Source organism: Mesoplodon mirus (genome assembly GCF_964341445.2).
Source record: "Mesoplodon mirus genome assembly, chromosome: 15".
Lineage (NCBI taxonomy): Eukaryota > Metazoa > Chordata > Mammalia > Artiodactyla > Ziphiidae > Mesoplodon > Mesoplodon mirus.
The window spans coordinates 13750024-13774363 of record NC_138991.1 but is presented as its reverse complement, the minus strand read 5'-3'; the positions used below and the strand labels follow the sequence as shown (position 1 = coordinate 13774363).

Below are 24340 nucleotides of genomic sequence, written 5' to 3'. Positions count from 1 at the left end.
CTGGCAAAGGCATCAATCTGGCCAGGAGGTCTAGATAAAGGAGGAATCAGACAAATCATGGAGAATATAAACCACTCTGATCCTTAACACGACAAGATTCCAAGAGTAAAAGGCGTCTGGCTGAGCAAAGGGCTCCTCAGAGAGCTAAATCCAGCCCTAAGGGTTATAGACACATGATTCTGAGCTCCTCAATCCCCCAAACAAAAAGAGGGTTTCTCAACTCTCATAAAAATTTTATCTAATAACTTATTTCAATGTGTAGTCTTATGCGGCTGGCTACAGATTTTTCCCTGCTGAAACTAATAAGGTTTTTCAATACTATGACAATCTTTTTAAAAAAAACAAACAACACATTTTTGGATAAAGCGCGGTCTTGTCTCAATTATACTCTCTCTGATTGCTGGGGCATTTCAATAAATAACCCACTTCTCCTTCCACAAAATGCTATTATCGCTGCTAACAGCAGAGGGCAGTGGTGTGCAGTGCAAAGAAAGCCCATCTAGATTCAGGCTCTGGCTGTGGGAACTTCAGCACCCCTGTACTCTCCGCAGGGACTTCAACTTGCCTTCTGTAAGATGGGGAGACTGACTCGGAGTTTCTCTTAGTCTATAACAGAAACTGGCAAACCAATCCATGGACCAAATCTGGCATACCACCCATTCTTGTATGGCCTGTAAGCTAAGAAGAGTATTTATCATTTTTAAATGGGTTGGCGGGGGGGGGGGGGGGGGATTAATAGTTCATGAAACATACAAATTATATGGAGTTCAAATTTCAGTGTGTCAGCCACATACTGCCTATGGCTGTTTTAGTAACACAACCAAGGTGTTGTAACAAGAGCCCTACAAAGCCTAAAATATTTACTGTCTGTCTCCTTACAGGAAAGAGGGCAAGTTCTAAGACTAAAACAATTTTTAATAAATACCTTCTCTTCCTACACTATTTCACTGGCTGCCTATGATCAGCAAAATAACCCAGGCACATACTAGTAAGCAGTTATATTTGGGGAAATGGCTTTAAATTCTACTGAAATGGGGTATCTGCTAACTTACCACCTCAAAAGTCACTCATATAATGAGTTTTGTCAGGAATTCTGACATCCTTTCAACCTCTGAACCTCTTGAGGAAAGAGAGAAGCTTAATTAAACCCATTACACGTGTTCTTCTTATTCCTCTAAAACTGTGTTTCCTGAAATATGGTGCTGGAACATCAATAGTGGTTCAGGGACCAACATGTTTTATTTTACAAGTTATGTGCTAATTTCATGTATATCAGGAAAAAACACAGCAAAAAATGTAAACAGATGAACTTATATTTTTTATTTAGCTTAGCATTTATAAACTGCATCTGAAATTTATAAATTGCAGATTTAATATTTAAGAATGTAATAAAATAGGTGGTACTTAAGATTATGGCAAAAAATCATAGCGGTCAAAGTTCCGGCAACAGTAATTCATGGGATTGCTGCCGAGTTAAAACACCTTCTCAAAAGCATGATCTCTACGAGAACTAAAAGCTGCTGAGGAGTTTGTGTGATTATATACCATGTTAACTTGGCTTAAATGGAATCATGTCATGGAATAAAAGTAAGACTTTAAGGGCTCTGGTCAGAAACTAGGGGGCAAAATGGAAGTTTTTTCTGAGGCTGGTGAACAGAAGTTATGTCATCAGAACAAAGCTCTAAAACTCAACTGTGAGTCCCTCGACCACATGGCTGGATCAGACCTGGAGAAAGACTGCAGCCTTTATTCTGAAGAATCAAAAGCTGTTGGTAATTAACTCTCTACTCCACCTATAGCCATTTGGAAAGCAGCTACAAGCAGTACTTGAAATAAGCAAACCAGAAAGAAGCAACAACACGAACCAAAATGAGTGGAATTCTTTGAGTTTACCACTAAGTCCCCAACATTTTATCTTCCAGGGACATTGGTGGTCTCTTAACTGATGCCTGCTCCTTTTCTTTTTTTTTTTGGCCACACCATGCGGCTAGTGGCATCTTAGTTCCCCGACCAGGGATCAAACCCAGGCCCTCGGCAGTGAGAGCGTGGAGTCCTAACCACTGGACCGCCAGGGAATTCCGGACACCTGCTCCTTAAAGAGTTCTTATGTGAAGGAAAGAAGGGGGAGGGTGGTGCCTGAAAGGCTATCCGAGGGTAATGCTCTGGCCAGAGGTCTAATACTGGTGATCCAACTTGTAGATGTGCTTTATTCATTCTGGAAAATATCTTAAGAGATTTTGAGCTGACATTTCATAACTGGAGATTCTATATTAAAATGCAGATTTCCCATTTCTCTGGAAGAATGTTAAGATGTGAAAACAGTTAAGTCCACATTCCTGTGGACATTCCATGGGCTGAAACCCTTGAGAATAGGGCGAGTGTCCTGGGGTTCATCAAAAGTCTCCCCAGCCCAGAGTCTGAGGGCTAGCTGCCTTCATCACTATATTCAGTGTGGAGCTTCTTTCTACCCATGCTTCTCTAAGATACAACATGAAGGAACAAAGAGTAATGGCCGTGTTTCAAGAAAAATGAGAGTACACCCATTTCCTTGTGGAAACGGAGTTCTTAAAGGTTTTAACATGCAACCAAAACTGTCTGGATAGAAAGAATTCAATTTAAGTCACCGTTGCTTTTGTTACACTCAGCCAGCATCCCTCATTTGTAACACCTCTCTGAATCCACATAGGCATGGGATGAGCAACTATCAAAAGAAAGAATATAGTAGCCAACATTTTTGTAGCACTTACTGTTTCAGGCGCTGTCCTAAACCCTTTATGTATGGTGGTCCATCTATCCTCACAAGAACCTGAGGCAGGTCCTATCATTAAGGTCGTGTTACCGGTAAGGACACCAAGCCACGGAGGGATTAGGTACCTTGCCTAAAGCCACAGGGCTAGTGAGTAGCAGAGCTGGGATCTAATCTGAGACCAGCATCCTCAGTCGTCACCACTGCTACAGCAGCAAAGCTCCAAAGTACAACACAACTGTTCAACGGGTGGACCTTTGAGAAGTGGGACTGCTCTGGGGACAGAATATTCTTGTTTCCCTTACATGTTCCTCTAGTATTTGAGCCTTAAGTAATGTGAATATCTGGTTTTGATAGAAAAATGTTTCAATTAAAATAAAATTCTTGAGAAAGAAAAAAACTGTTGTAGGAAGTTGTGATTCATCTCAGAGGCATTTGAACAGAACTCTAAAGGATTTCTGGCCACCTCTGCCCACTTCTAGGAACCACCTCCAGCTGGCCTTTGGGGAACACTTTTCTCATTTTTTGGGTCCCTAACAGCAAGAATCCCAATGGGTTACTCAGTTAAAAATTAAAATTTGAGGCTTCCCTGGTGGCGCAGTGGTTGAGAGTCCGCCAGCCGACGCAGGGGACGTGGGTTCATGCCCCGGTCCGGGAAGATCCCACATACTGCGGAGCGGCTGGGCCCGTGAGCCATGGCCGCTGAGCCTGCGCGTCCGGAGCCTGTGCTCCACAACGGGAGAGGCCACAACAGTGAGAGGTCCGCGTACCGCAAAAAAAAAAAAAAAAAAAAAAAAATTAAAATTTGCTCCACTGGGATGAAACGCCACACAGCTCTCTTTGACTCTGTGATGCTCACCAGGTAGGGCCAGACAGGTGTGGCCCCGATGGGAGCCCCTGTGTCCCAAGGGGCCCCTGTACCCTCTCCCACCTGGGGCTGACCTGTGCTCTTGTCCAGGAAGTCTATGGACTCCTCACTCGCGCTGAAATGGCTGGACGTGGCCTTCTTCTCGGCGTCCTGCTCCACGTCGGAGCCTGTGTGCACGGAGGAGTTGGTGCTCATGGGGGAGCGTGGCATGTCCGACAAGGAGATCCTGCGGCCTGTGCCCCCACTCAGCATCGGCTTGCTCATCAGGATCTTGGGCGACGCTGTCATGTCAAAGTTGAGCTTGACCTTCTCCTGCTTGTCTATCTTGGCAGCACCAGCGCTGGGGTTGGAGGGGTCGAGCAGCATTTGGTACTGGCTGTTGGGCGTGTAGGGTGTCCGGAATGGAGAGTAATTAAAGACCCCAAACTTCCGGCGGATGTTCTCCACGTAAACCTCCATCTCTTGCATTGCACTGTTGAAGATGCTTTTGGTCTTTTTCACAGAAAAAGGAATCTCTTTAGACATGAGGTAGCAATTATTTATTGGAACCCAGGCCCTGGGAGTGCAAAAGAGAAAGGGAGTTTAAGTCAACTGTGGTCATTTCCAAGACTCTTAAGTTTTTTACAAGTTTATTGTGCAAGAACACTTAACATGAGTTCTACCCTCTTAAGAAACGTTTAAGTGAATCACACATAACTGCTGTATCAACTGAAAAACAAAGCACAACCTAAAAGTTGAGAATTATTTTTTATTTGGTGGACAAAACTGAGGACTTGGACTTCCCTGGTGGCGCAGTGGTTAAGAATACACCTGCCAAAAATAAAATAAAATTAAATTTAATTTAAAAATACACCTGCCAGCGCAGGGGACACGGGTTCAAGCCCTGGTCCGGTAAGATTCCACATGCCGCAGAGCAACTAAGCCCGTGCGCCACAACTATTGAGCCCGCGCTCTAGAGCCCGGGAGCCACAACCACTGAAGCCTGCACGCCTAGAGCCCGTGCTCCACAACAGAGAAGCCACTACAATGAGAAGCCCACACACCGCAACAAAGAGTAGCCCCTGCTCGCCGCAACTAGAGAAAGCCTGCATGCAGCAACGAAGACCCAATGCAGCCAAAGATAATAATTAATGTATTTTTTATTTTTTAAGAAAAGGACTTAAGCCTGGACGCAGCCTCTCAGATCATGCTGAGGGACTGCTCCCAAGAGGTCAGGGAGGAGCCAGTATATATAGGAGGTTTTGCAACAAAGGCCAGGTAGTAGGAACTTCAAAGATTATTGTTAATTAAAGAAAACCAAGCATCTCAAGTTAAAGAATTTAGCATTTTGTTCTATGTATGGGAAGATGTAAGCATCAGGGCTCACGACATTATTCCTTTGATGTGCACTTTAGCTGTCGAGGACAGGATCCTGTGCTTTCCCCTCCTGAGTGTCCTCAGGGTGCACCGCTTAGGGTGGCTACAGTGGCTGAGGGCGAGGCAGCGGGCTGCCTGTTTGTCTTCAGCCTGAGTTCCCTCAGGGCTCACCATCCAGGGTGCTTGTACTGGCTTGATGGCTGCAACATCCTTTGTTTACTGAGAGGGCAGGCAACACTTCTTTCGACAGCTGATTATAGGTGTATGTTGGTACAGCAGCTCTCTAGAGCTTATTCATTTTGTTTAACTGAAACTTTACACCTGTTGATTAGTACTCCCCACTTCTCCCTGCCCCCAGCCCCTGGCAACCACCGTTCCACTCTTTGATTGTATGAATTTGACTATTTTAGATAGCTCGTACAAATGGAGTCATGTGGTATTTGTGTTTCTGTGACTGGCTTACCCCACTTCGCCTGAAGTCCTCCAAGTTCAGCCATGATGCCACATACTTCTTAAGGCTGAACATTATTCCACTGTATGTACAGACCACATTTTCTCTATCCATTCATCTCTCGATGGTCATTTAGGTTGTTTCCAGAATTGTTTTTTTTTCCTTAATGCAAACCAAATTAGCCTAGTGGATTTTCCAAGATTCTTAAATACATATTCCTTTTTTTTCAATGACTTGGTTTGAATGGTTAAACAATCCACTTAACAGGCATGTTCTGTCACAAGGACCACACGTGAACGCGAAACTTAGCTACGACATTAAAAGGCTCAATAGCTTAGTCATTTTAATCGATTAAAACAGTAATAAGGGCCTCCCTGGTGGCGCGGTGGTTGGGAGTCCGCCTGCCGATGCAGGGGATACGGGTTCGTGCCCCGGTCTGGGAGGATCCCATATGCCGCGGAGCGGCTGGGCCCGTGAGCCATGGCCGCTGGGCCTGTGCGTCCGGAGCCTGTGCGTCCGGAGCCTGTGCTCCGCAGCGGGAGAGGCCACAAAAGTGAGAGGCCCGCGTACAGCAAAAAAAAAAAAAAAAAAAAAAAAAAAAAAAAAAAAAAAACAGTAATAAATCCCCTTTGGCTCTGGGTTGGTAGAGAGTAAGAAAACAGTCTGCATCCTAGACTACACCTCTGAAAAGAGAATTATCCCCCAAATCTCACTCTCCTGCACTCAGACATAAAGCACTTTCTTTTCTCTTTTAAAACTGCCCCTGGAAGTGGTAGCAAGGTTCCACAGAAAAAAGTAAAACTTGCTGCTGATGAAGATGAAGATGATGATGATGAAAATGATGATAGTGATGACTTTGATGATGAGGAAGCTGAAGAAAAAGCTCCAGTAAAGAAATCTGTACGGATACTCCAGCCAAAAATGCACAAAAATCAAACCAGAATGGAAAAGCCTCAAAACCATCAACACCAAAATCAAAAGGTCAAGAACCCTTCAAAAAACAGAAAAAAACTCCTAAAACACTGAAAGGACCTAGCTCTGTAGAAGACATTAAAGCAAAAATGCAAGCAAGTATAGAAAAAGGTGGTTCCCTTTCCAAAGTGGAAGCCAAATTCGTCAATTATGTGAATAACTGTTTCGGATGACTGACCAGGAGGCTATTCAAGATCTCTGGCAGTGGAGGAAGTCTCTTTAAGAAAATAGTTTCAACAGTTTGTTAAACTTTTCTGTCTTAGTTCATTTCTGTAACAGTTGATATCTGGTTGTCCTTTTTACAAGGCAGAGTGTCTGATAAATGTTGTCCAGGTTCCATTGCCAAGAATGTGTTGTCCAAAATGCCTGTTTAGTTTTTAAAGATGGAACTCCACCCTGTGCTTGGTTTTAAGTATCTATGGAATGTTATGATAGGACACAGTAGTAGTGGTGGTCAGACAAATGGAGATGGTGAGGAGACAAAAATATACATGTGAAATAAACTCAGCATTTTAACACAGAAAAAAAAAAGCTATTTTTTTAAGCTCTGTAGGCATTTGATAAAATATTTTCTACATTTGTATATAATAGTGTCTCTGAAATAAAACTGGAAAAAAAAAAAAGGCAAAATCTTTTAAAGGACAAAAAGCCCATGATGAGACTCTTCAGAACATGCCTTGATTTGTGCAAAAGCCTCCAGGGGCTCTCTCTCTCTAACATTTCTTAAATTGACAGTGGGGGAATTCACTGGCAATCCAGGGGTTAGGACTCCCGGCTTTCACTGCCAAGGGCCCAGGTTCAACCCCTGGTTGGGGAAATAAGATCCCATAAGCCACACAGAGCAGCCAAAAAAAAAAAAAAAAATTGACAATGAACATGCAGTGGTCTGTGCTATTTCTTATTCTGCTGTCCTGCCTTACTTTGCTTACCCCTGGTCCCGGCTTATGTTTTGGCTCCGCAACCTCTAAGCGAGCTCCCTGAGAAGGGACGGCACATCACAACCCTTGCAGCCTCCCCTGAGTCTGTGTCCTGTTTCTGGGTCGGACCCAGAGCAGGCTGTCGACAAGCCTGCCCCATTCTGCTTTAAGAACATCCTGGGGGGCTTCCCTGGTGGCGCAGTGGTTGAGAGTCCGCCTGCCAATGCAGGGGACACGGGTTCATGCCCTGGTCCGGGAAGATCCCACATGCCGCGGAGCGGCTGGGCCCGCGAGCCATGGCCACTGAGCCTGGGCATCCGGAGCCTGTGCTCCACAACGGGGGAGAGGCCACAGCAGTGAGAGGCCTGCGTACTGCAAAAAAAAAAAAAAAAAAAAAACACCCTGGGGAAGAGGGGACGTCCATCCTTTCAGAAGTGGCTTCCACTACAGCTGTCAGGGACTCCCTGCCCAAGGCCGACTGAAACCTCCCTACAACTCCTACCTACTGTCCCTCCACCACCGGGATATCCTTAACGACTCCCCCAATGTGCACCCTGCACCCAAAATGAGCCCGACAGTTCGACAGATCCCCTCCAAGGGGACAGGAGACACCACGGAGGGAGCGTTAAGGAAATCTCGTGGGGCATCAGACTTGGGCAGCTGTCTTTTTTACAAATGTAGGGGGGCCGGCTTCCAGGACAGCTCCCACCTAGAACCAACCTACACCTGCAAGTTCAGGGCCGGTGAAGCTCATGGCCCCTAAGCCACCTTCAATGGCTGTCAGGCAGACAGGAGGTCCATGTAGAGTGGGCACAGCTGGAGCAGAATCCACGACTCTTAAGGCTCTGGGAATATCTGGTGCTTAGGGGACAGCAAATCTTGCCCCCCGCCATGGATATCCTAAGTATTATCCACACTGAGTTACACTATAGAATAATCCCGAATCATCAAGATGGTTCATTAACACTTGCCATGCTCTAATGAAGAGGCAGGAAGATATAAAACCTGCTGTATCTCTTGCTCTTCAAATAAAAGCCAGACTTCTGACAAAAGCCACCCTGGTGACCCAGGCCCAGCCAACCCCTCTGATCTCACCTCTTACCCACCCTCTCCTCCCTTATCCTGTTCAAACCACACTGTGTTCCTGGATTTCCCTGAGCAATTAACTCAGCCTTGGCCTGCCCTTCCCTACCTGAGTCCCTGCTCTCTCTGGTCCCCTCTACCCAGATCTTCACCCAGTCCCGCCACTACCTCCTGACCCGAGATCATACTGTCTATTCCCCACTTGTATGCCATCTGCCTCCCCACTTCCGACGGGCAGTGTCTGCCTGCTCGCTCCTGTATCCCAGCATCTAGTACTCAGCCTGGCACACGGCAGGCACCAAAGACATGTTTCTTTGAATGAATGAATAAAGGAATTTTAGAAGAACTTCCCCCAAAATGGTCAAAATCAAAGTATAATACTTCCTATCAAACCTAGAACCGTCTCAGCTAATTTCCATTTTGTCTCCTATCAATGGATTGCCGGGATTCCTGGTAAATGATTTCAGATTACTTTGATATTCTTTTTTTTTTTTGGCAAGCAAAATTTAACAAAGAGCAATATTTCAGATTCTGGTGTTGTTTAAAATGAGAAAGTGTATTTTCTGTACGTTCTGTGGGTGGGTATAATTTTCAAACTATGTCTGTTAAATATTCTCCCCTACACATACACGCGCGCGCGTGCTTTCTCAGACTGCTTGGTAGGGTTTCGGGAGGGCTTTTGCCTCATTTACTCACAATGTAACTCTTGCTAAAAGAGAACCAAGAAATTACCCGCCGCTCATCTCTGTCTACCTGCTGTTCTGAAGCAGGTAGGGGGCTGCGCTCCACAGAGAACTGCTATTAGCTGGAATAATTCACGTCGCTGAGAGGGGGAGAGGGGAGGGCAGGAAGGCTGGCCGGGAGGGCTCACACCTGTCAAAACAGCAACCCCCTATAATTTCCCATTTTAGCTCCACAGAAAAGGGAACAGGAGGGGACTACCCAGCACAACGATGGGAGATTCATTTTACCGGCAATCTGGGGAAATGCTTCTGATCCCCGAAAGCATTATTTTGAAAAGCAATTTGTGCGGTGATTTAATTTACTGCGGACAAACCCAAAAAAGAACAGCAGCACTTAAGATAGCCGTGGAACCTATGCCGATGCCGGCTGCGTCCACAAAACCACGAAAGCAAGATTCTTTTCCAACACACCTGAAAAAACTGAAGCCTGTGCGTGATCAGGCTTATTAACACAGCCCAGGACAGTATTTTTAAAGTACAACATCACTGGCTGGTATCAAGACAATAAAATAATAGCCGTACCCACCGCCCCTTCTTGTATTCACTGACAGGATCAAAGGTTCAGTCACAGCTACGCGTTTGAAGCCTGTGTTTAACTCCCACCTGTCGTGTTGTCCAAAGAAACGGGCATCAACCTGCCCGTCTTTATCCCTCAGAGCTTTCGCAGGCCAGAACGGAAACCCCTTCAGTTTTGCCCAAACCAAAGGATGTGGATTGCTCTAGGAAAAGAAAAACAAAATCCAGAGTTTGTATGTATTCGACAGCAAGATGCACACATAAAGCTCGGTGGGTGAGGTCAAGCTAAGGCAGAGGTGATACAGGCCACAGAATGAAAGCAAACAATTTCCAGCAGGGTCTCCCCAAGTGGCAGTCACTAGGTGTGTGGCCAGTAAGCCTGGGCAAGGCTGGGAATGGGGTTAAATGGGGAAACCAAAAAGAAGTGAGCACTGACCAAAACGAGGCTTCAACTCTGGCTGTGCCGCTCTTGCCTGGGTGGGAGCGAACAAGAGACTGTACCTTTCTGGGCAACACAGGGATAGTTATACCTACACCCTCTGTTAAGCTGGAGGGTTAAATGTACCTTACATCCAGCATATAATAAGGGACGGCAGGGGCTTCCCTGGTGGCGCAGTGGTTGAGAGTCCGCCTGCTGATGCAGGGGACGTGGGTTCGTGCCCCGGTCCGGGAGGATCCCGCGTGCCGTGGAACGGCTGGGCCCGTGAGCCATGGCCACTGAGCCTGCGTGTCTGGAGCCTGTGCTCCGCAGCGGGAGAGGCCACAACAGTGAGAGGCCCGTGTACCGCAAAAAATAAAATAAAATAAAATAAAAATAAGGGACGGCATTAGCTAACTTTATTCTTTACCGAGAGCTACTCAGGGCCTTAACGATTCAGATGTCCATCTCGAAATGCAGGAAAAGACAAACTATGTTTTGATTCTCAACTCTACTTGCCCAATCTCGTGGCCCAATACCCTCCCCCCCGCACCCCCATCCTCCCAGCTCACCCCAATGACACACTTCTCTGCAGAACATCAGTTTGGAAAATACAGATCCGTGGGGACAACTAGGGTGACTTTCTCTCCCCACCCCAATCCCAGCCTCAAGAACCACAGTTTGGAGAAACCATGGAGTTAACCCTGGGAGGCATTTCCAAACCTCTTAAAATAGACCCAACATGATCTGTAAGTAACATACTCATTTAACACGACTCGGCTCATCATCGGCATGACTTTGGCATGTCTCTCCTCTCTGATGAGCTTCTTTTCACTGTGCATCCTGCTGTTTTCGAGGGCTAATAAACCCAGTAAATCGTGACGCTACCTCTGGCACATGACCTTTCAGCCAAAGATGTTTATCCCACCTGGATTCCTCCCATTCTGCCATAACTTAATTTTCAGTAAGAAAATTATTTTAAAACTTTATCCAAAGTTTCATCCAATAAGCCACCTGGAAAAAGCTGCCCTGGGTCACCCAAGGCATAGAGTTCAGAAAACAAAGAAAGGAAAGGAAATCCAACTTACACAAGGCTCACAAAACCAGTTATCTCGTTTTTGGCAAGCAGCTAGATAACACTCTGGACAAACTTCGATTTCATTCATCTGTAAAGCAAAAATGTGTTAGAATGTGTCATTCCCAGGGGCCTTATATCTGCAGGCCCTCAAGAAATGCATGATGATGTTGGCAGGCAAGATTAGCTAACCTAAGTCCCACAGTGGGGAACACCCTGGACATCAGTCCAACTATTTCTCACCAGCCCCGACTCACCCACCTAGCCCCAGCCGCCATCCTCTCTCGCTGGACCATGTCTCCCAGCTTCCTAAGCTTGGACCATTCCCCACACAGACAGAGCAGCCAGAGCCACCTTCTACAAACACAGATCCCATCTGGTCCCTCTCCTTAGACCAGTGGCTCTCTACTGGGACAGTTTAACCCTTCCAGGGACACTTGGCATAACTGGAGATATTTTTGGTCATCGGTCATCACAAGTGGGGGTGGACAGTTGAGACTGGAGTCTATGATGGTACAAGGACAGCTCCTGCAACAAAGGTGTCTCTGGCCTCAAATGTCAGTAGTGCCAAGGCTGAGAAACTAACAATGAAATCTAAACACCTGGTCAGGGCTTCCCTGGTGGCGCAGTGGTTGCGAATCCGCCTGCCAATGCAGGAGACATGGGTTCAAGCCCTGGTCCAGGAGGATCCCACATGCCATGGGGCAACTAAGCCCGTGCACCACAACTGCTGAGCCTACGCTCTATAGAGCCCACAAGCCACAACTACTGAGCCTGCGTGCCACAACTACTGAAGCCCGCGCGCCTAGAGTCCGTGCTCTGCAACAAGGGAAGCCACAGCAATGAGAAGCCCACGCACCGCAACGAAGAGTAGCCCCCGCTCGCCGCAACTAGAGAAAGCCCACGCGCAGCAACGAAGACCCAACGCAGTCAACAATAAATAAATAAATAAATAAATAAATAAACAAACAAACAAACAAACAAACACCTGGTCAGTTCCTTCAAGGCCATACGTGGTCTGGCCTCAGTCTACCTGTCTGAGCTCCCCAATCCCTTCCTCGACTCTGGCCTCTGCTTGCCATGCTCAATTCTATATATCTCTAATCACACCATCCACAGCAATTAATTAATACCACGTTACTCTATTTTATTTCCACGGATAACTGAAAATTCTGTAACTGACCGTCCTCTCTCTTGAGAAAGTGCATTCCCCCAGAGAATCGTCATGACTTAGAACTAAGGGCCCTGGAAGCTCCCTTCTTGGATCTAAATTCAGACTCCACTACATCCTAGCTCTAGAACTTCAGGAAAAGTTGCTTATATTGTCTGAGCGTCCATTTCCTCACCTCATAGAATGGGGATGAAAGCAGTACCTACCAAACAGAATTATTATAAAACTTAGATGAGATTAAAAAAAAAAATTAGATGAGATAAATGTAAAGCACTTCACGTGACAAGGTGCCAGACACATAGCAGGTGCTCAACTAATGATTATTAATTAATAATTTTATAGTAATTACTAATTATAATGGACTGACCGACTGAGGGCAATGAATAAATGAGTGAATGAATGAATGAGTGCATGGTGGACCATATTTCTTCCTTCTCCCCACTCTCCTTCTGGGCTATTCCAAAGGTACTGGGTAGAACAAAGCGGCAACATCAAGTCCAGAACAGCCCTGGCATTGGAGCCCACAAAGCAGCACTGTGTTGCCAACAGGTAGGTTCAGAATGCCAGACAAAGAGCATCTGGGTTCAATAAATTTTACATTATGACAACCCACCAATTAAAAGTCTAGGCTTCAGCACCCAGATCAAGGAAAACAAATCCTCAAGGGGGAAACAACTGAACAACTCGCCCAGACACAACTCCAAGTCGCCAACAAGCATATCAAAAACAGTCCATCACCACTTGCATCAAAGAAATCAAAATCACAATCACAGTTGAGATGCCACTGTTTTTTACTGATCACACTGGGGCAAAAACATATATACAAACAGTTTTCAAATTGGAACTTCCAACACAACGACACAGAAAAACCACCACATTTGTTTATTCCACTTCATTGTATAAGTAACGCTGTAGCATTTCCAGAAAACAAAAAAGAGGTATCTACCCAAAGCCATGCTGATAGCCTCATACCTAGTAGTTGCATTTCTAACAATTATACTAAGGAAATAAATCATCAGAACAGCCATGATCAATTCTATTCTTCCTCCGTGTTTAATTACCGAGGAAAACACTCAGAGTGAAAAATGTAGATTATAAAACTCTCTCTATACAAATATATAGACACGGACATATCCTAAGATATACAAATGTTTTCTTTACAAATGAACGGATGGATAGATGAGAGTGCAGACAGGCTGAAGGCCATTACATCTCAGTTTTTTGTGCTCACAACAGGGATTAAACAAAGAAAGGCTCCCCTGTACCATTTCTGCCATCAGCCTGTCCTGCAACCAGTAGAGCCTCAGGGCACCCAGCCCAGGAGCTTCATTTCATCCACACCATCAAAACTAGGGGGTATTTCTCCAGGATACCTGGGCCACTCTCAGAGAAACTCAGGACCTTTCCTGCAAATAATGTCAAAACCCAAATACCTCTGCAAGGAGACTGAAAGGGACCTGAGGGGATGCCACAGATTGTGGGGCAAAGAAATCATAAACTCTATTTGACCCAGAAAACTCAGGATGGGCAGTGCTGGACCACGACTCAAGGCTGAAAAATCCCATCTCTCTTAGATCTAAGATTAGGGTGTTGATTTATAACATATTATGGCGTATCTGCTGCTTTTACTTTCCTTGAAGAGAGGGGTGCTATCTGTACCTCAACAAATTCCAAAACTACCAGAGCTACCCGCTGGGAGATTCCGCAAATGGAAACTTCAATCACCCCAAGCCTTCATTCTAGGTACACTTAAAAGGGGAGAGTAGGAAACACATACCTCATGCTCACAGATTTTGATGACTACTTTCGCTATTTGCGTCAATTTGTGATTTCCTGAGGGAATAAGAAAATAGAATTAATTCAAATGGAAACACAGAAATACCCAGCCTTGGGATTATACTTCCACTTACAACATTTTAACTTGCTTTCTTCCAGGATTAACCTTTTAAAGGTTAAAAACCATACATTTCTGGCTTCTAACACCAGTTCAGATTAGGTGACTTTTCCCATGAACCAATCTTTGGTGCTTAGACGTCATCTTCTCTGAAACATAACAATTTGTGTTGGTTTCCGACAGCTCATGAATGAATATTTGAAAGATGCTTTTATATTCTCAAGGCTCAAATTAGTGAAAAGGAGCCTTCTTCTGCCCATTGTCCCAGACGCCAACCCAAGAATAGTACAGGAGAAAGAAGACATTTAATTGAGTAACTCTAGTGTTCCTGGTGCTTTGAAATACATTTTCTTGTTAACTCTTCAAAAAGCCTTATTAGGAAGCAGGCATGAATGTTCTCATTTCACCGAAGAGTAAACCAAGGCTCAGGAGTCATCACTTATATGAGACCATTTAGCTAACGAGTTGAGGATATGGCCCCAGGTCTAACTCTTAACCCTGAACCTTTACACTAAACCAGAGAACAAGATGGCCAAAAGGCCGTGTTTTCTTCGAACATTTTGACAATTTTTAGAAATTGTAAATTTGGTGGCAAAAAGATTTCATACGCACACACACAAATATCTAGATTTCTGGCCTGTTTTGAAAACTCAGAAGATCTAAGAACTCTGTATGCAATAAACCACTGGAGTGTCCAGGGGAGATTCCCCTCCAGACCAGGTGGGAGTTCCCTGTAATCCGCAGTCACTCGCTCTCCCCATGGCCAGTGGTCATCCTGGCTTATGCTATTTTTCTGCTACCTGAGCTCATTCACTTGTTTATATGATCTTACTGCCCTTTCTATATATTTGAGTTTATAACCTTTACACAACTTCTCAATGTCTAGGGTACCTCTCTTTCTCTCCTCCCTGCACCCCAACCCTGCTGAGTTAATAATGCAAAACACATACTTTAAGCAGATAGCCATCCATTCATATATCTGTGCTCAAACATCAGCTAACAACAGTCTACGCTAGGCCCAAGGGTATACAGGAAACAAGTTTGGCATCTGCCCTTAACGGGCTTACATCCTGGTGAGCAACTCAAATGAAAAAAGAGCACCATCCAGAAAGTGTGATAAAATACTGCCATGGGGAAGTACAGGTACTGTGAGAGCCCTTAACAAGAGTACATAGTATGGTCTGGGGCACAAAGGAAGGCTCCTCAGAGGACTGAGAGGCTGAGACTGAGGGATGAGGAAAACTCATCAAAGCAAAGAGGGGAAGAGTGTTCCAGCAGGGGACAAGAAGAAGAGAACAGGGCAGGACCCTGAAAGATCTACCTGGCCAGAAGGTAGACAGAGAGGATTGTGGGAGAGGGTAGGACAATGGGAAAGGTGCCCATCGAGGAGATTTTAATGGGAGCTCTCCTCCATTCTGTCCAGAAGGCTTAACCCACAAAAATGCAACAGACAAAACTTTAACCAGAATATTAAAAACTCCTAAAACTCAATAATAAAAAAACAAACAACCCAATTTTTAAAATGAGCAAAAGATCTGAATAGATGTTTCACCAACAAATGATATACAAATGACTAATAAGCACATGAAAAGATACTCAATACCATTAGTCATTAGAGACAGGCAAAACCACCATGACGTAATATTTCATGACTTCAAGAATAGGTAAAATTAAAAACAGAGAATACCAAATGTTGACAGTGATGTGGAGCAACAAACATTCTCATATACTCTGCTAGAAGGAATGTAAAATAATACAACCAATTTGCAAAACAGTTTGGTAAAATTTCTTATAAATTTAAATATAAACCTACTCAATGATCTAGCAATACCAGTCTTGGGTATTTATCCAAGAGAAATGAAAGCATGTGTCCATACAAAGACTTGTATAAGAATGTTCACAGTGGCTTTATTCATAACAGCCAAAAACTGAAAACAATCCAAATATCCATCAACATCAACAAAGGGAATGGATGAATAAACTGTATGTTGATACAATATTGTTACCGGACTTCCCTGGTGGCACAGTGGTTAAGAATATGCCTGCCAATGCAGGCGACACAGGTTTGAGCCCTGGTCCGGGAAGATCCCACATGCCACGGAGCAACTAAGCCCCTGCGCCACAACTACTGAGCCTGCGCTCTAGAGACCGCAAGCCACAGCTACTGAGCCCGCATGCCACAACTACTGAAGGCCACGCGCCTAGAGTCCATGCTCCACAACCAGAGAAGCCGCCGCAATTAGAAGCCCACACACCGCAACGAAGAGTAGCCCCCCGCTCGCCACAACTAGAGAAAGCCCGTGCACAGCAACAGACACAGTGCAGCCAAAAATAAATAAATAAAATAATTTATAAAAACTGTATATATATATTGATACCACTCAGCGATAAAAAGAAACAAACCACTGACAAGACACAAAATGAAAGAATCCCCAAAATATTACACTGTGTCAACGTAGCCAGGCATAAAAGAGGGCACTCTGACTCCACTGGTATGAAATTCTAGAATATGTAAAACTAATCTCTAGTTACAGAAAACAGAATAGTTCCTTTTCAGGAGGGTGGATTTACTGGAGAGGGGCAATTGGGAATATAATGGGGTGACAGAAATGTTCTAGGATCTTATTTGGGGTTGTAGTTACAGAGGTGGTTACACATTTGTCAAATTCATGGAATGCACCTGTAAAATCTGTGCTTTTTATTTTATGTAATTATTCCTCCATTAAAATAAGGTTTTTTTTAAAGGACAGGTAAAAGCATCATATAGTCACAAGCCACTGTGGACATCAGCTCATACCTTAAAAAGCATGTAGTCACTGCCCCCTGTTGACACACGTCAGCAATCTATACACCAGTATTCTCAGCTATTGGCCCTGATGCATGAAAAAAGAGCCTGATTTTTCATGAAGGGCAGGAGAACAGGCAACACACACAGCATGCTCTCATTCCTAAGAGTCATCTAATCCACTCACCCCCATTATAAATGATGCAGTTGTGCAAAATCCATTTTGCATCAGCCAGGAAGGCTTCTGTGCAGCCATACATTTTCTTTTTAGCGTTCTGGGAAGAAAAGCCACAGAAAATAATCACCAGTGAGTCTCTATAAGCCACAACCAGTAACACCTGCGTCCCCACATAATTTTCTTAGCAGTCATTTGCCAAATTAATTAATGCTTCTACTCATTTCCCAAGATGCTATTATAGTTGAGATCTATAACTCTATAAAAATGCATTCACTGAATTCACCACACTAACTTGAATTTTCTCATCTTAGAGCACTGCCATTTATCAAGCAGCTTCTTCCACCAAACCAGGATATTTTACATATTTACACATTTATTATTAATTGTACAGCCTCACATAAGCCTCATAATTGAAAACTCAAGGAAGCGGTCACTATCCCCATTTTACAGACAGGGAAACTGAGGTATGGTAATGTTAAAGGAACTAATCAAAGTTCCAAAGCTAATAATTTAGGAAGCCAGGATTCCAACCTTGTCTTTTTGGAATTCCTTCTTTTGTTTAATACCATAAGGGTGTGTGCAATTTTCCAAAGCAGGCTGGATTTACTGTTTTGGGGATCATCAATGCATAAAATATGAAGTAATGTTTTCTCCTCATCCACGCTTTTCTTTAACCATATTTTGGTGCCAGCAATTTGAAAATCAGCACCAGGATGACATACACAACCTAAAATGTTACATGTGTAATTTTTCAGCATGGAATTTTAGTTTGAACCTTTAAAAACACTTTCAGGCATTAAAGAAATACTCTTATCAGTGAAATAAGTCAAGATCTAAGAAGCCACTTATTCACTGCTAACATGAAGGTCTCCCCGACACTTAATTTTCTCTTCTTCCTTCCTGCTGCTCTTATTAGCACCTCCAAAAGAAAGAGAAGGGTAAGGCTCAAATCAACCAAATCACTAATTCTTAAAGCTGTGACTTTCTCATATAAAAAGCTAGAATCACCAGCAGAAGTATAATACTATTTGGAGCTAAGCAGTGGATTTCAACACCCATTGCAATCCTTGGGAAAATGTTACAGAAGAAGTTAGGGGAATGAGAGTTCTTCCATCCAAATAAAAATGGCACAGAACCATCTAACTCGAGATGGGGCACGGGAAGTGAGGGAGGATCTTTAATCATCTTGACAATTGGCTTTTTGATGGAAGCCAACCTTTTCCAATGTACAAAGGTCCATGGGATGAAAGATGTATTCCGCATAGTCAGGATGCTGTTCCAATGGAACGGGCTTCTGGAATGCATCTGTCTATAAAAGAAAAGATGCACAGACACAAACCCATCACTGCTATGGAAGATCAAGCATTAATACCAGCAATGCACTTTAAAACCGAGACAACTTTCCAGAAAATACAGTTCTAAAACTTTCCACAAAATAGGCCCTTGAGAAGCTCCAAACTGGTTCACCTTCAAATTCTGCCTGGTTATCCATAATCATGGGCCCAGCTGTGTTCCAGTTTTGTCATTTGTTTTGTTTTCAGTACATACTCAAGTAACAGGTACAGGCCTCTTCAGTTAAGACGGACAAGAACACGCTATCATTACTTGAGACCTGAATTCTGAAGGAGGCTTATCTATACACTGAAAATGCCCATAATCAAAACCGACTGGGGGTGAAATCTGGCTACACCTAGAGATGACACACCAAATAAAGTTCCCCTAAAGTGCCAACAGATATCTTACACATGGGTGGAAATTTTAGTGAGGTTTTGCTCCTCCTTTGAGGGGCCAAATTACTTTCAAAGCAGGGACTGTGTGAGGACTCCCCTGGCGGTCCAGTGGTTAAGACTCTGCGCTTCCAATGCAGCGGGGGGCGCGCGTTCGATCCCTGGTCAGGGAATTAAGATCCCACGGGCCACGTGTCACAGCAAGAAAAAAAAAAAAAAACAGAAACAAAACAAAGCAGGGACTGTGTAAAGGTTTTATATCTTGATCCACTTTCTTATGGAGTAATAAGAATCAGTTCAAAATGCAAGGCCTGGTTTGTTGATGGTACCATTTACTTATCAATTAAAAAAAACCTAAAAGATTTCATTAAACACCAAATTATGCTCAAGCAAGGCATCTGAACGGATTACCACTTGCAGTCATCCAAGCTCTCTCTCATCCAGAATCAGTTTGGCCGTTTTTTTTGTTTGTTTGTTTTTTGCTTTTTTGCGGTACGCGGGCCTCTCGCTGTTGTGGCCTCTCCCGTTGCAGAGCACAGGCTCCGGACGCACAGGTTCAGCGGCCATGGCTCACGGGCCCAGCCACTCCGCGGCATGTGGGATCTTCCCGGACCGGGGCACGAACCCGTGTCCCCTGCATCGGCAGGCGGACTCTCAACCACTGCGCCACCAGGGAAGCCCAGTTTGGGCATTTTAAGTTAAAAGGATGCTTCCACAAAAATCAGCAACTTTCTGTTCTGATTTTGTAACAAACAATTTACATAAGAAATTAACACCTTCTTTGATTTTTCTTTTTGGTTTATAATTAATTCCACAGTGTTGACAAATCGACATGAATCAATTCTCCTTGTCAAAGTTTGGTTTTTTTTTCAAAACTTAGGCTATATAATTTTGCTTCCATTGACAGAGATTTTGGGAAAGAGACAGGTTCTCAATTTAGCAACCCCCAACTGGTATGCTCTGAATTTTTTTCATCATGATATCAAACTTCAGAATATAATCTCTAAACTAAAGCTTCTACTTTTTTTTTAAGAAATTAAACCACAATGGCTACTAAAAGCACTCAGAATCTACATTTAAATTACATTTATTTGACTTAGAAAGCAAACTCTGAAGAGTTTCACAAAGGGTCACCACTAGCCCATATGGTGCCTTTGTGTAAATCGGAAAAGAACCCTACCCAAGAACCCAAGTTTCCACAGGAAAAATGTCATAACATGTTGATTATCTTGTCATAACATATTATTTTTTTATTTTTTGCGGTACGCGGGCCTCTCACTATTGTGGCCTCTGCCATTGCGGAGCACAGGCTCCGGACGCGCAGGCTCAGTGGCCATGGCTCACAGGCCCAGATGCTCCGCGGCATGTGGGATCCTCCCGGACCAGGGCACGAACCCGTGTCCCCCGCATTGGCAGGCAGACTCTCAACCACTGCACCACCAGGGAAGCCCATAACATACTATTTTTAAAAACAAGGTATTTTACTGTCATCTTTCTGAAACCTGTCACCAAAACTACAAAACCACCATCACAGCTATGATATGACTGGGACTTCTGGGAGGGAAACCACGGAGAAGTACACTGCTTGCCAGCTGAACATGGCAGGCCTGCTTTCACATACAGATTTTCCTTAAAGGGCAAAGGCTGTACATCAAATCCCGTTTCAAAATTCTCACCCTTTACAGGAATCTCACTGGTTGAGTTTTACCTGAAGGTTCCACCATTAGGCCTTGATTACAAAGAAACTGGGTTGTACTCAGCTCTCTCACTGAAATGGAATTCTACTAACTCCCCCTTACCCAATGCAGTCTGAGGTTTCACTTCGCAACCACTCAGAATTTTAAATCCCCACCAGCTTTCTAATATATGTCATTTCCTGATTAAACTCCTTGGTCTCACAAAGTGCTCACTTTTGAGAATTAACTTAATGCCGTTGTCCAATTTAATTTACAGGTATCTGAATCTGGGCACACAAGACCCAAAGAGTAATAAAGCACAGGTGTTTGAAAAGCTAAGGCAACTACAAGGAACAAAAATTTAACAGAACAAAGGTCACTATTCTCATTCACACTTATAACAAGAGGAAGTGTCATCTTACCCCTGGCTGTTTCATTTTCTGAATGGCAAACTTGAGCAGGTAGGATAACTGTTCAATGGTGAGCATTGTCATGGCTTTACTCTGAGTCTCGATGCATTCTGCTACTGTAATCTTCTACAAATCAAAATCACACAAATATCCAGTTAGAAAAAAAAAAATTACAATCCCATGTACTCATTTCTCTTTTCCCCTAATTTTCCAGTAAGTTCACATGTAAAAAATAATTCCCATCTAAATGAGACCAGTTGTTTCGCTTGACGAGCGCTCCAATCTACTTGACCTGGGTGCTGGATCAGTGGATAAAAATTAAGAAGCACACCGATCCATCGATTAACTCATTAAGAACTGTTTTTAGCTCATGTAGACAATATAATCTGAAAAAAGGGTGGGGTAGGCAAGGACCTGAAAAATCGTCATTGCTATAACCTTGGGTTTCAAGAATAGGACATGAAAGGCCACTGATGGTTTCAGGGTATAATCTCTTCACACAATGAATCAGCCACTTTCCTTGATCCTCTCAAGGTTCTGGGCTATCTTTCAGGAAACTGACAAGGAATTAATTCAATGACATCACGGTTGGAAAGGGACAATCTTCCCTGTAGAAAGAATCCAAGGGACGGTAGTGAACTAAGAATAAAAATGACTTCATTCTCCGTCACCACTGATGTGAACCCACGCACGACATTCTGGCAAATTACCCACGGAGCAGTCTAGCTGTCTATCTCTGTGGGAAATAAATGTCACTTTGTAAGAGAAATTCCCATCAAAGACATGTCTGATACCACATTCTGCTATGTAAATCTGATACTTGATCTAAGAGCTTCGGAATCCTTAGGTAGCAGAACAAAAATAGTAAATTCAGGATGCTATCAGGAAACACTCTTGAACCATCTGTGTAGGGAGAACTGAGAAAAGTTTTCTCTAATTAATTTGGTTTGCATTTCCATTCTTCAGATCTCCTGATCCTCCAAAAGGAACTTCCAGGCGTGTCTGGTTGGTTGCTGAGAACAAGGGCAACCCAAGAGGCGCTCATAAGCTGAAATCAGTCCGTGACGCCCGGATCTCATTGCTTAGCTACCAGAGCTAGTCTTCCCAGTTGACCACCTCACCAATTCACCACTAGAAGAAATTCAGGACTCTAAATCTTAGACATAGAACACCTGTCTGTCTGAATTCCAGTTCATTTCCAGGTAACTATCCACACTCAATACTTGGGTCGTCCGCTCAACTGGCATTCACCTCTTCTCCCCCATCCCTGGCCACGTCCTCCTGGTTGGCAATGGCCAGTTCCCACGATACAGACTGAAAGTACCAAACAAACATTTTTGAGCCTTTCCTGTGTGGGGACTGGTGGTCCAATCCTGACCAATGAGCCCAAGGGCGTATCAGCTGGAGGCTGATGGGCAAAGTCTTCTGCTTGATAAGGATTGAGAAGAGACACTCCTCTCAGGGGGACTGTTATCTAGTCACATGTGATAAAACCCCCAACAGCCACCTTATGAGGGACACACTGCCTCAACAATGAAATGCAAAGAATCTGGCTCTGACCAAACGCTGGCCTGGCCCTGCCTCTGGATTCTTTCTATACACGATAATAAATCTCTCTGGTTTCAGCTGCCTTTCATCAAGATCTATTATTTACAGCAAAAGCATCCTATCTGAGCCACTATCTTCTCTGTGAAATTATTAAACAATTGGGAAGGGAAGGTCAAGACAAAAGAAAATAAATGAAGGCTCCAGTTCCCACATTAAATGCAGGATGAGTTCAGGCTCTGAACAGGAGGGCACTGCTGAGCAATCTCTCCGTCTATAGGAACCCAAAGAAAACCAGTGACCATCTTTTGCAATTTTAGAGGTAGAACACCATTAAAATGTCATCATCATACTGACCTGGCCTCTACTTTCTTTCCACAGATTTTTGCTGCATCCACTACACAAAAGCCGTACTACTGACACTGTCCTAAAGCTTGCTTTGTTCCCCACTATCGACAGCTGGGAGAGCTTTCCAATTCCTACACAGAAAGCATCCTTGCGTTTGAGATCTAAAGCCAATATACCTTTGAATCCAGGTGACACTCCATATTAAAGGATTTTGTAGATGACATTATTTGGGGTTTTTAAAATAAATCTATCTATTTATTTACTTATGGCTGCATTGGGTCTTCGTTGCTGTGCAGGGGCTTTCTCTAGTTGCGGTTAGTGGGGGCTACTCTTCGTTGCAGTGCGCGGGCTTCTCATTGCGGTGGCTTTTCTTGTTGAGGAGCACGGGCTCTAGGCGTGAGGGCTCAGTAGTTGCGGCACGCGGGCTCAGGCTCGCGGGCTCTAGAGCGCAGGCTCAGTAGTTGTGGCGCACGGGCTTAGTTGCTCCACGGCATGTGGGATCTTCCCGCACCAGGGCTCGAATGCGCATCCGCTGCATTGGCAGGCGGATTCTTAACCACTGCGCCACCAGGGAAGCTCTGTTTTTCTTTTTAATTTGTTTTTGTTTTCTAGATGACATTCTTATTTTCAGCATTTTGAAAAAACATCATAGTTGGAAGTTGCTGAGACTAGAAGACACCTCAGAAAAGTGGAAACCACGATAATTGTTTTCATGAAGAGCATTTAGGCTTTGCTACAAATGAAATATGCACGTTCCCTTCACTATGCCCGTGTGCTTCTCCCCTGGGTTCTGTACCTGCAGCCCCCTCAGCCTGGAAGGCCGTCCCCCCATTGCCCCACGGCTCACTCCTTCCCTTCTTCAAGTCTTTCCTAAATCTTAAGAGGATTTCCTGGACTTCGTCATTTAAAATGGAAACACTCTGCACCCCCCCTCACTCCCTATTCCTCACTTTCAATTCATTTTCTCTAGAACATTCTTCTTCTAACACATGGTATACAACTTTATTGTGGTGTTTGTCCTTTTCTCCTGAAAAGAATGGGATTCAGGCCTCTTTTTGTTCACTGTTGAACCCCTAGTATGTAACAGGCACGGGAGAAACAGCTGTCGCGTGAATAAAAGCATCAGATGGCAACCAAGTGGGACATACAACCAACACTGGTCTTCCCAGCTTGGCTACTGCCGATGATTCAATGATGCAGCAGGAGACAACATCCAAGAAGGAAGAAAACAGCGTGGGATCTCTTCAAAACATACAAACTGTCAGAAGTTTATAACTTCTGGAATGTTCATTACAGGAGAATCAGAGAAGGCTGCAGATCTCAAAGTAATCCAAAGACCCATGAAGAATCAAAATCAATATTCAGTGCAGGGGACCTTCCTGGCGGTCCAGTGGTTAAGACTCCACACTCCCATTGCCGGGGGCGCAGGTTCGATCCCTGCTAGGGGAACTAAGATCCCAC

General features: G+C 44.2%; 1 protein-coding gene across 10 annotated transcripts in view; it reads right to left on the bottom strand.

Annotated features, from left to right (window-relative positions):
• The window catches only part of ZMYND8 (zinc finger MYND-type containing 8), a 142855-nt gene that overhangs the window by 68119 nt on the left and 50396 nt on the right, over window positions 1–24340 (bottom strand). For all 10 annotated transcript variants that reach the window (XM_082600594.1, XM_082600600.1, XM_082600601.1 and 7 more), the window contains 7 exons: window positions 20999–21112; window positions 18390–18482; window positions 17183–17270; window positions 14094–14149; window positions 11159–11236; window positions 9740–9855; window positions 3689–4170 (listed from right to left, as the gene is read on the bottom strand). In XM_082600594.1, coding sequence (XP_082456720.1) covers window positions 3689–4170; window positions 9740–9855; window positions 11159–11236; window positions 14094–14149; window positions 17183–17270; window positions 18390–18482; window positions 20999–21112 — 1027 coding nt within the window. The remainder of the gene's footprint in view (window positions 1–3688; window positions 4171–9739; window positions 9856–11158; window positions 11237–14093; window positions 14150–17182; window positions 17271–18389; window positions 18483–20998; window positions 21113–24340) is intronic.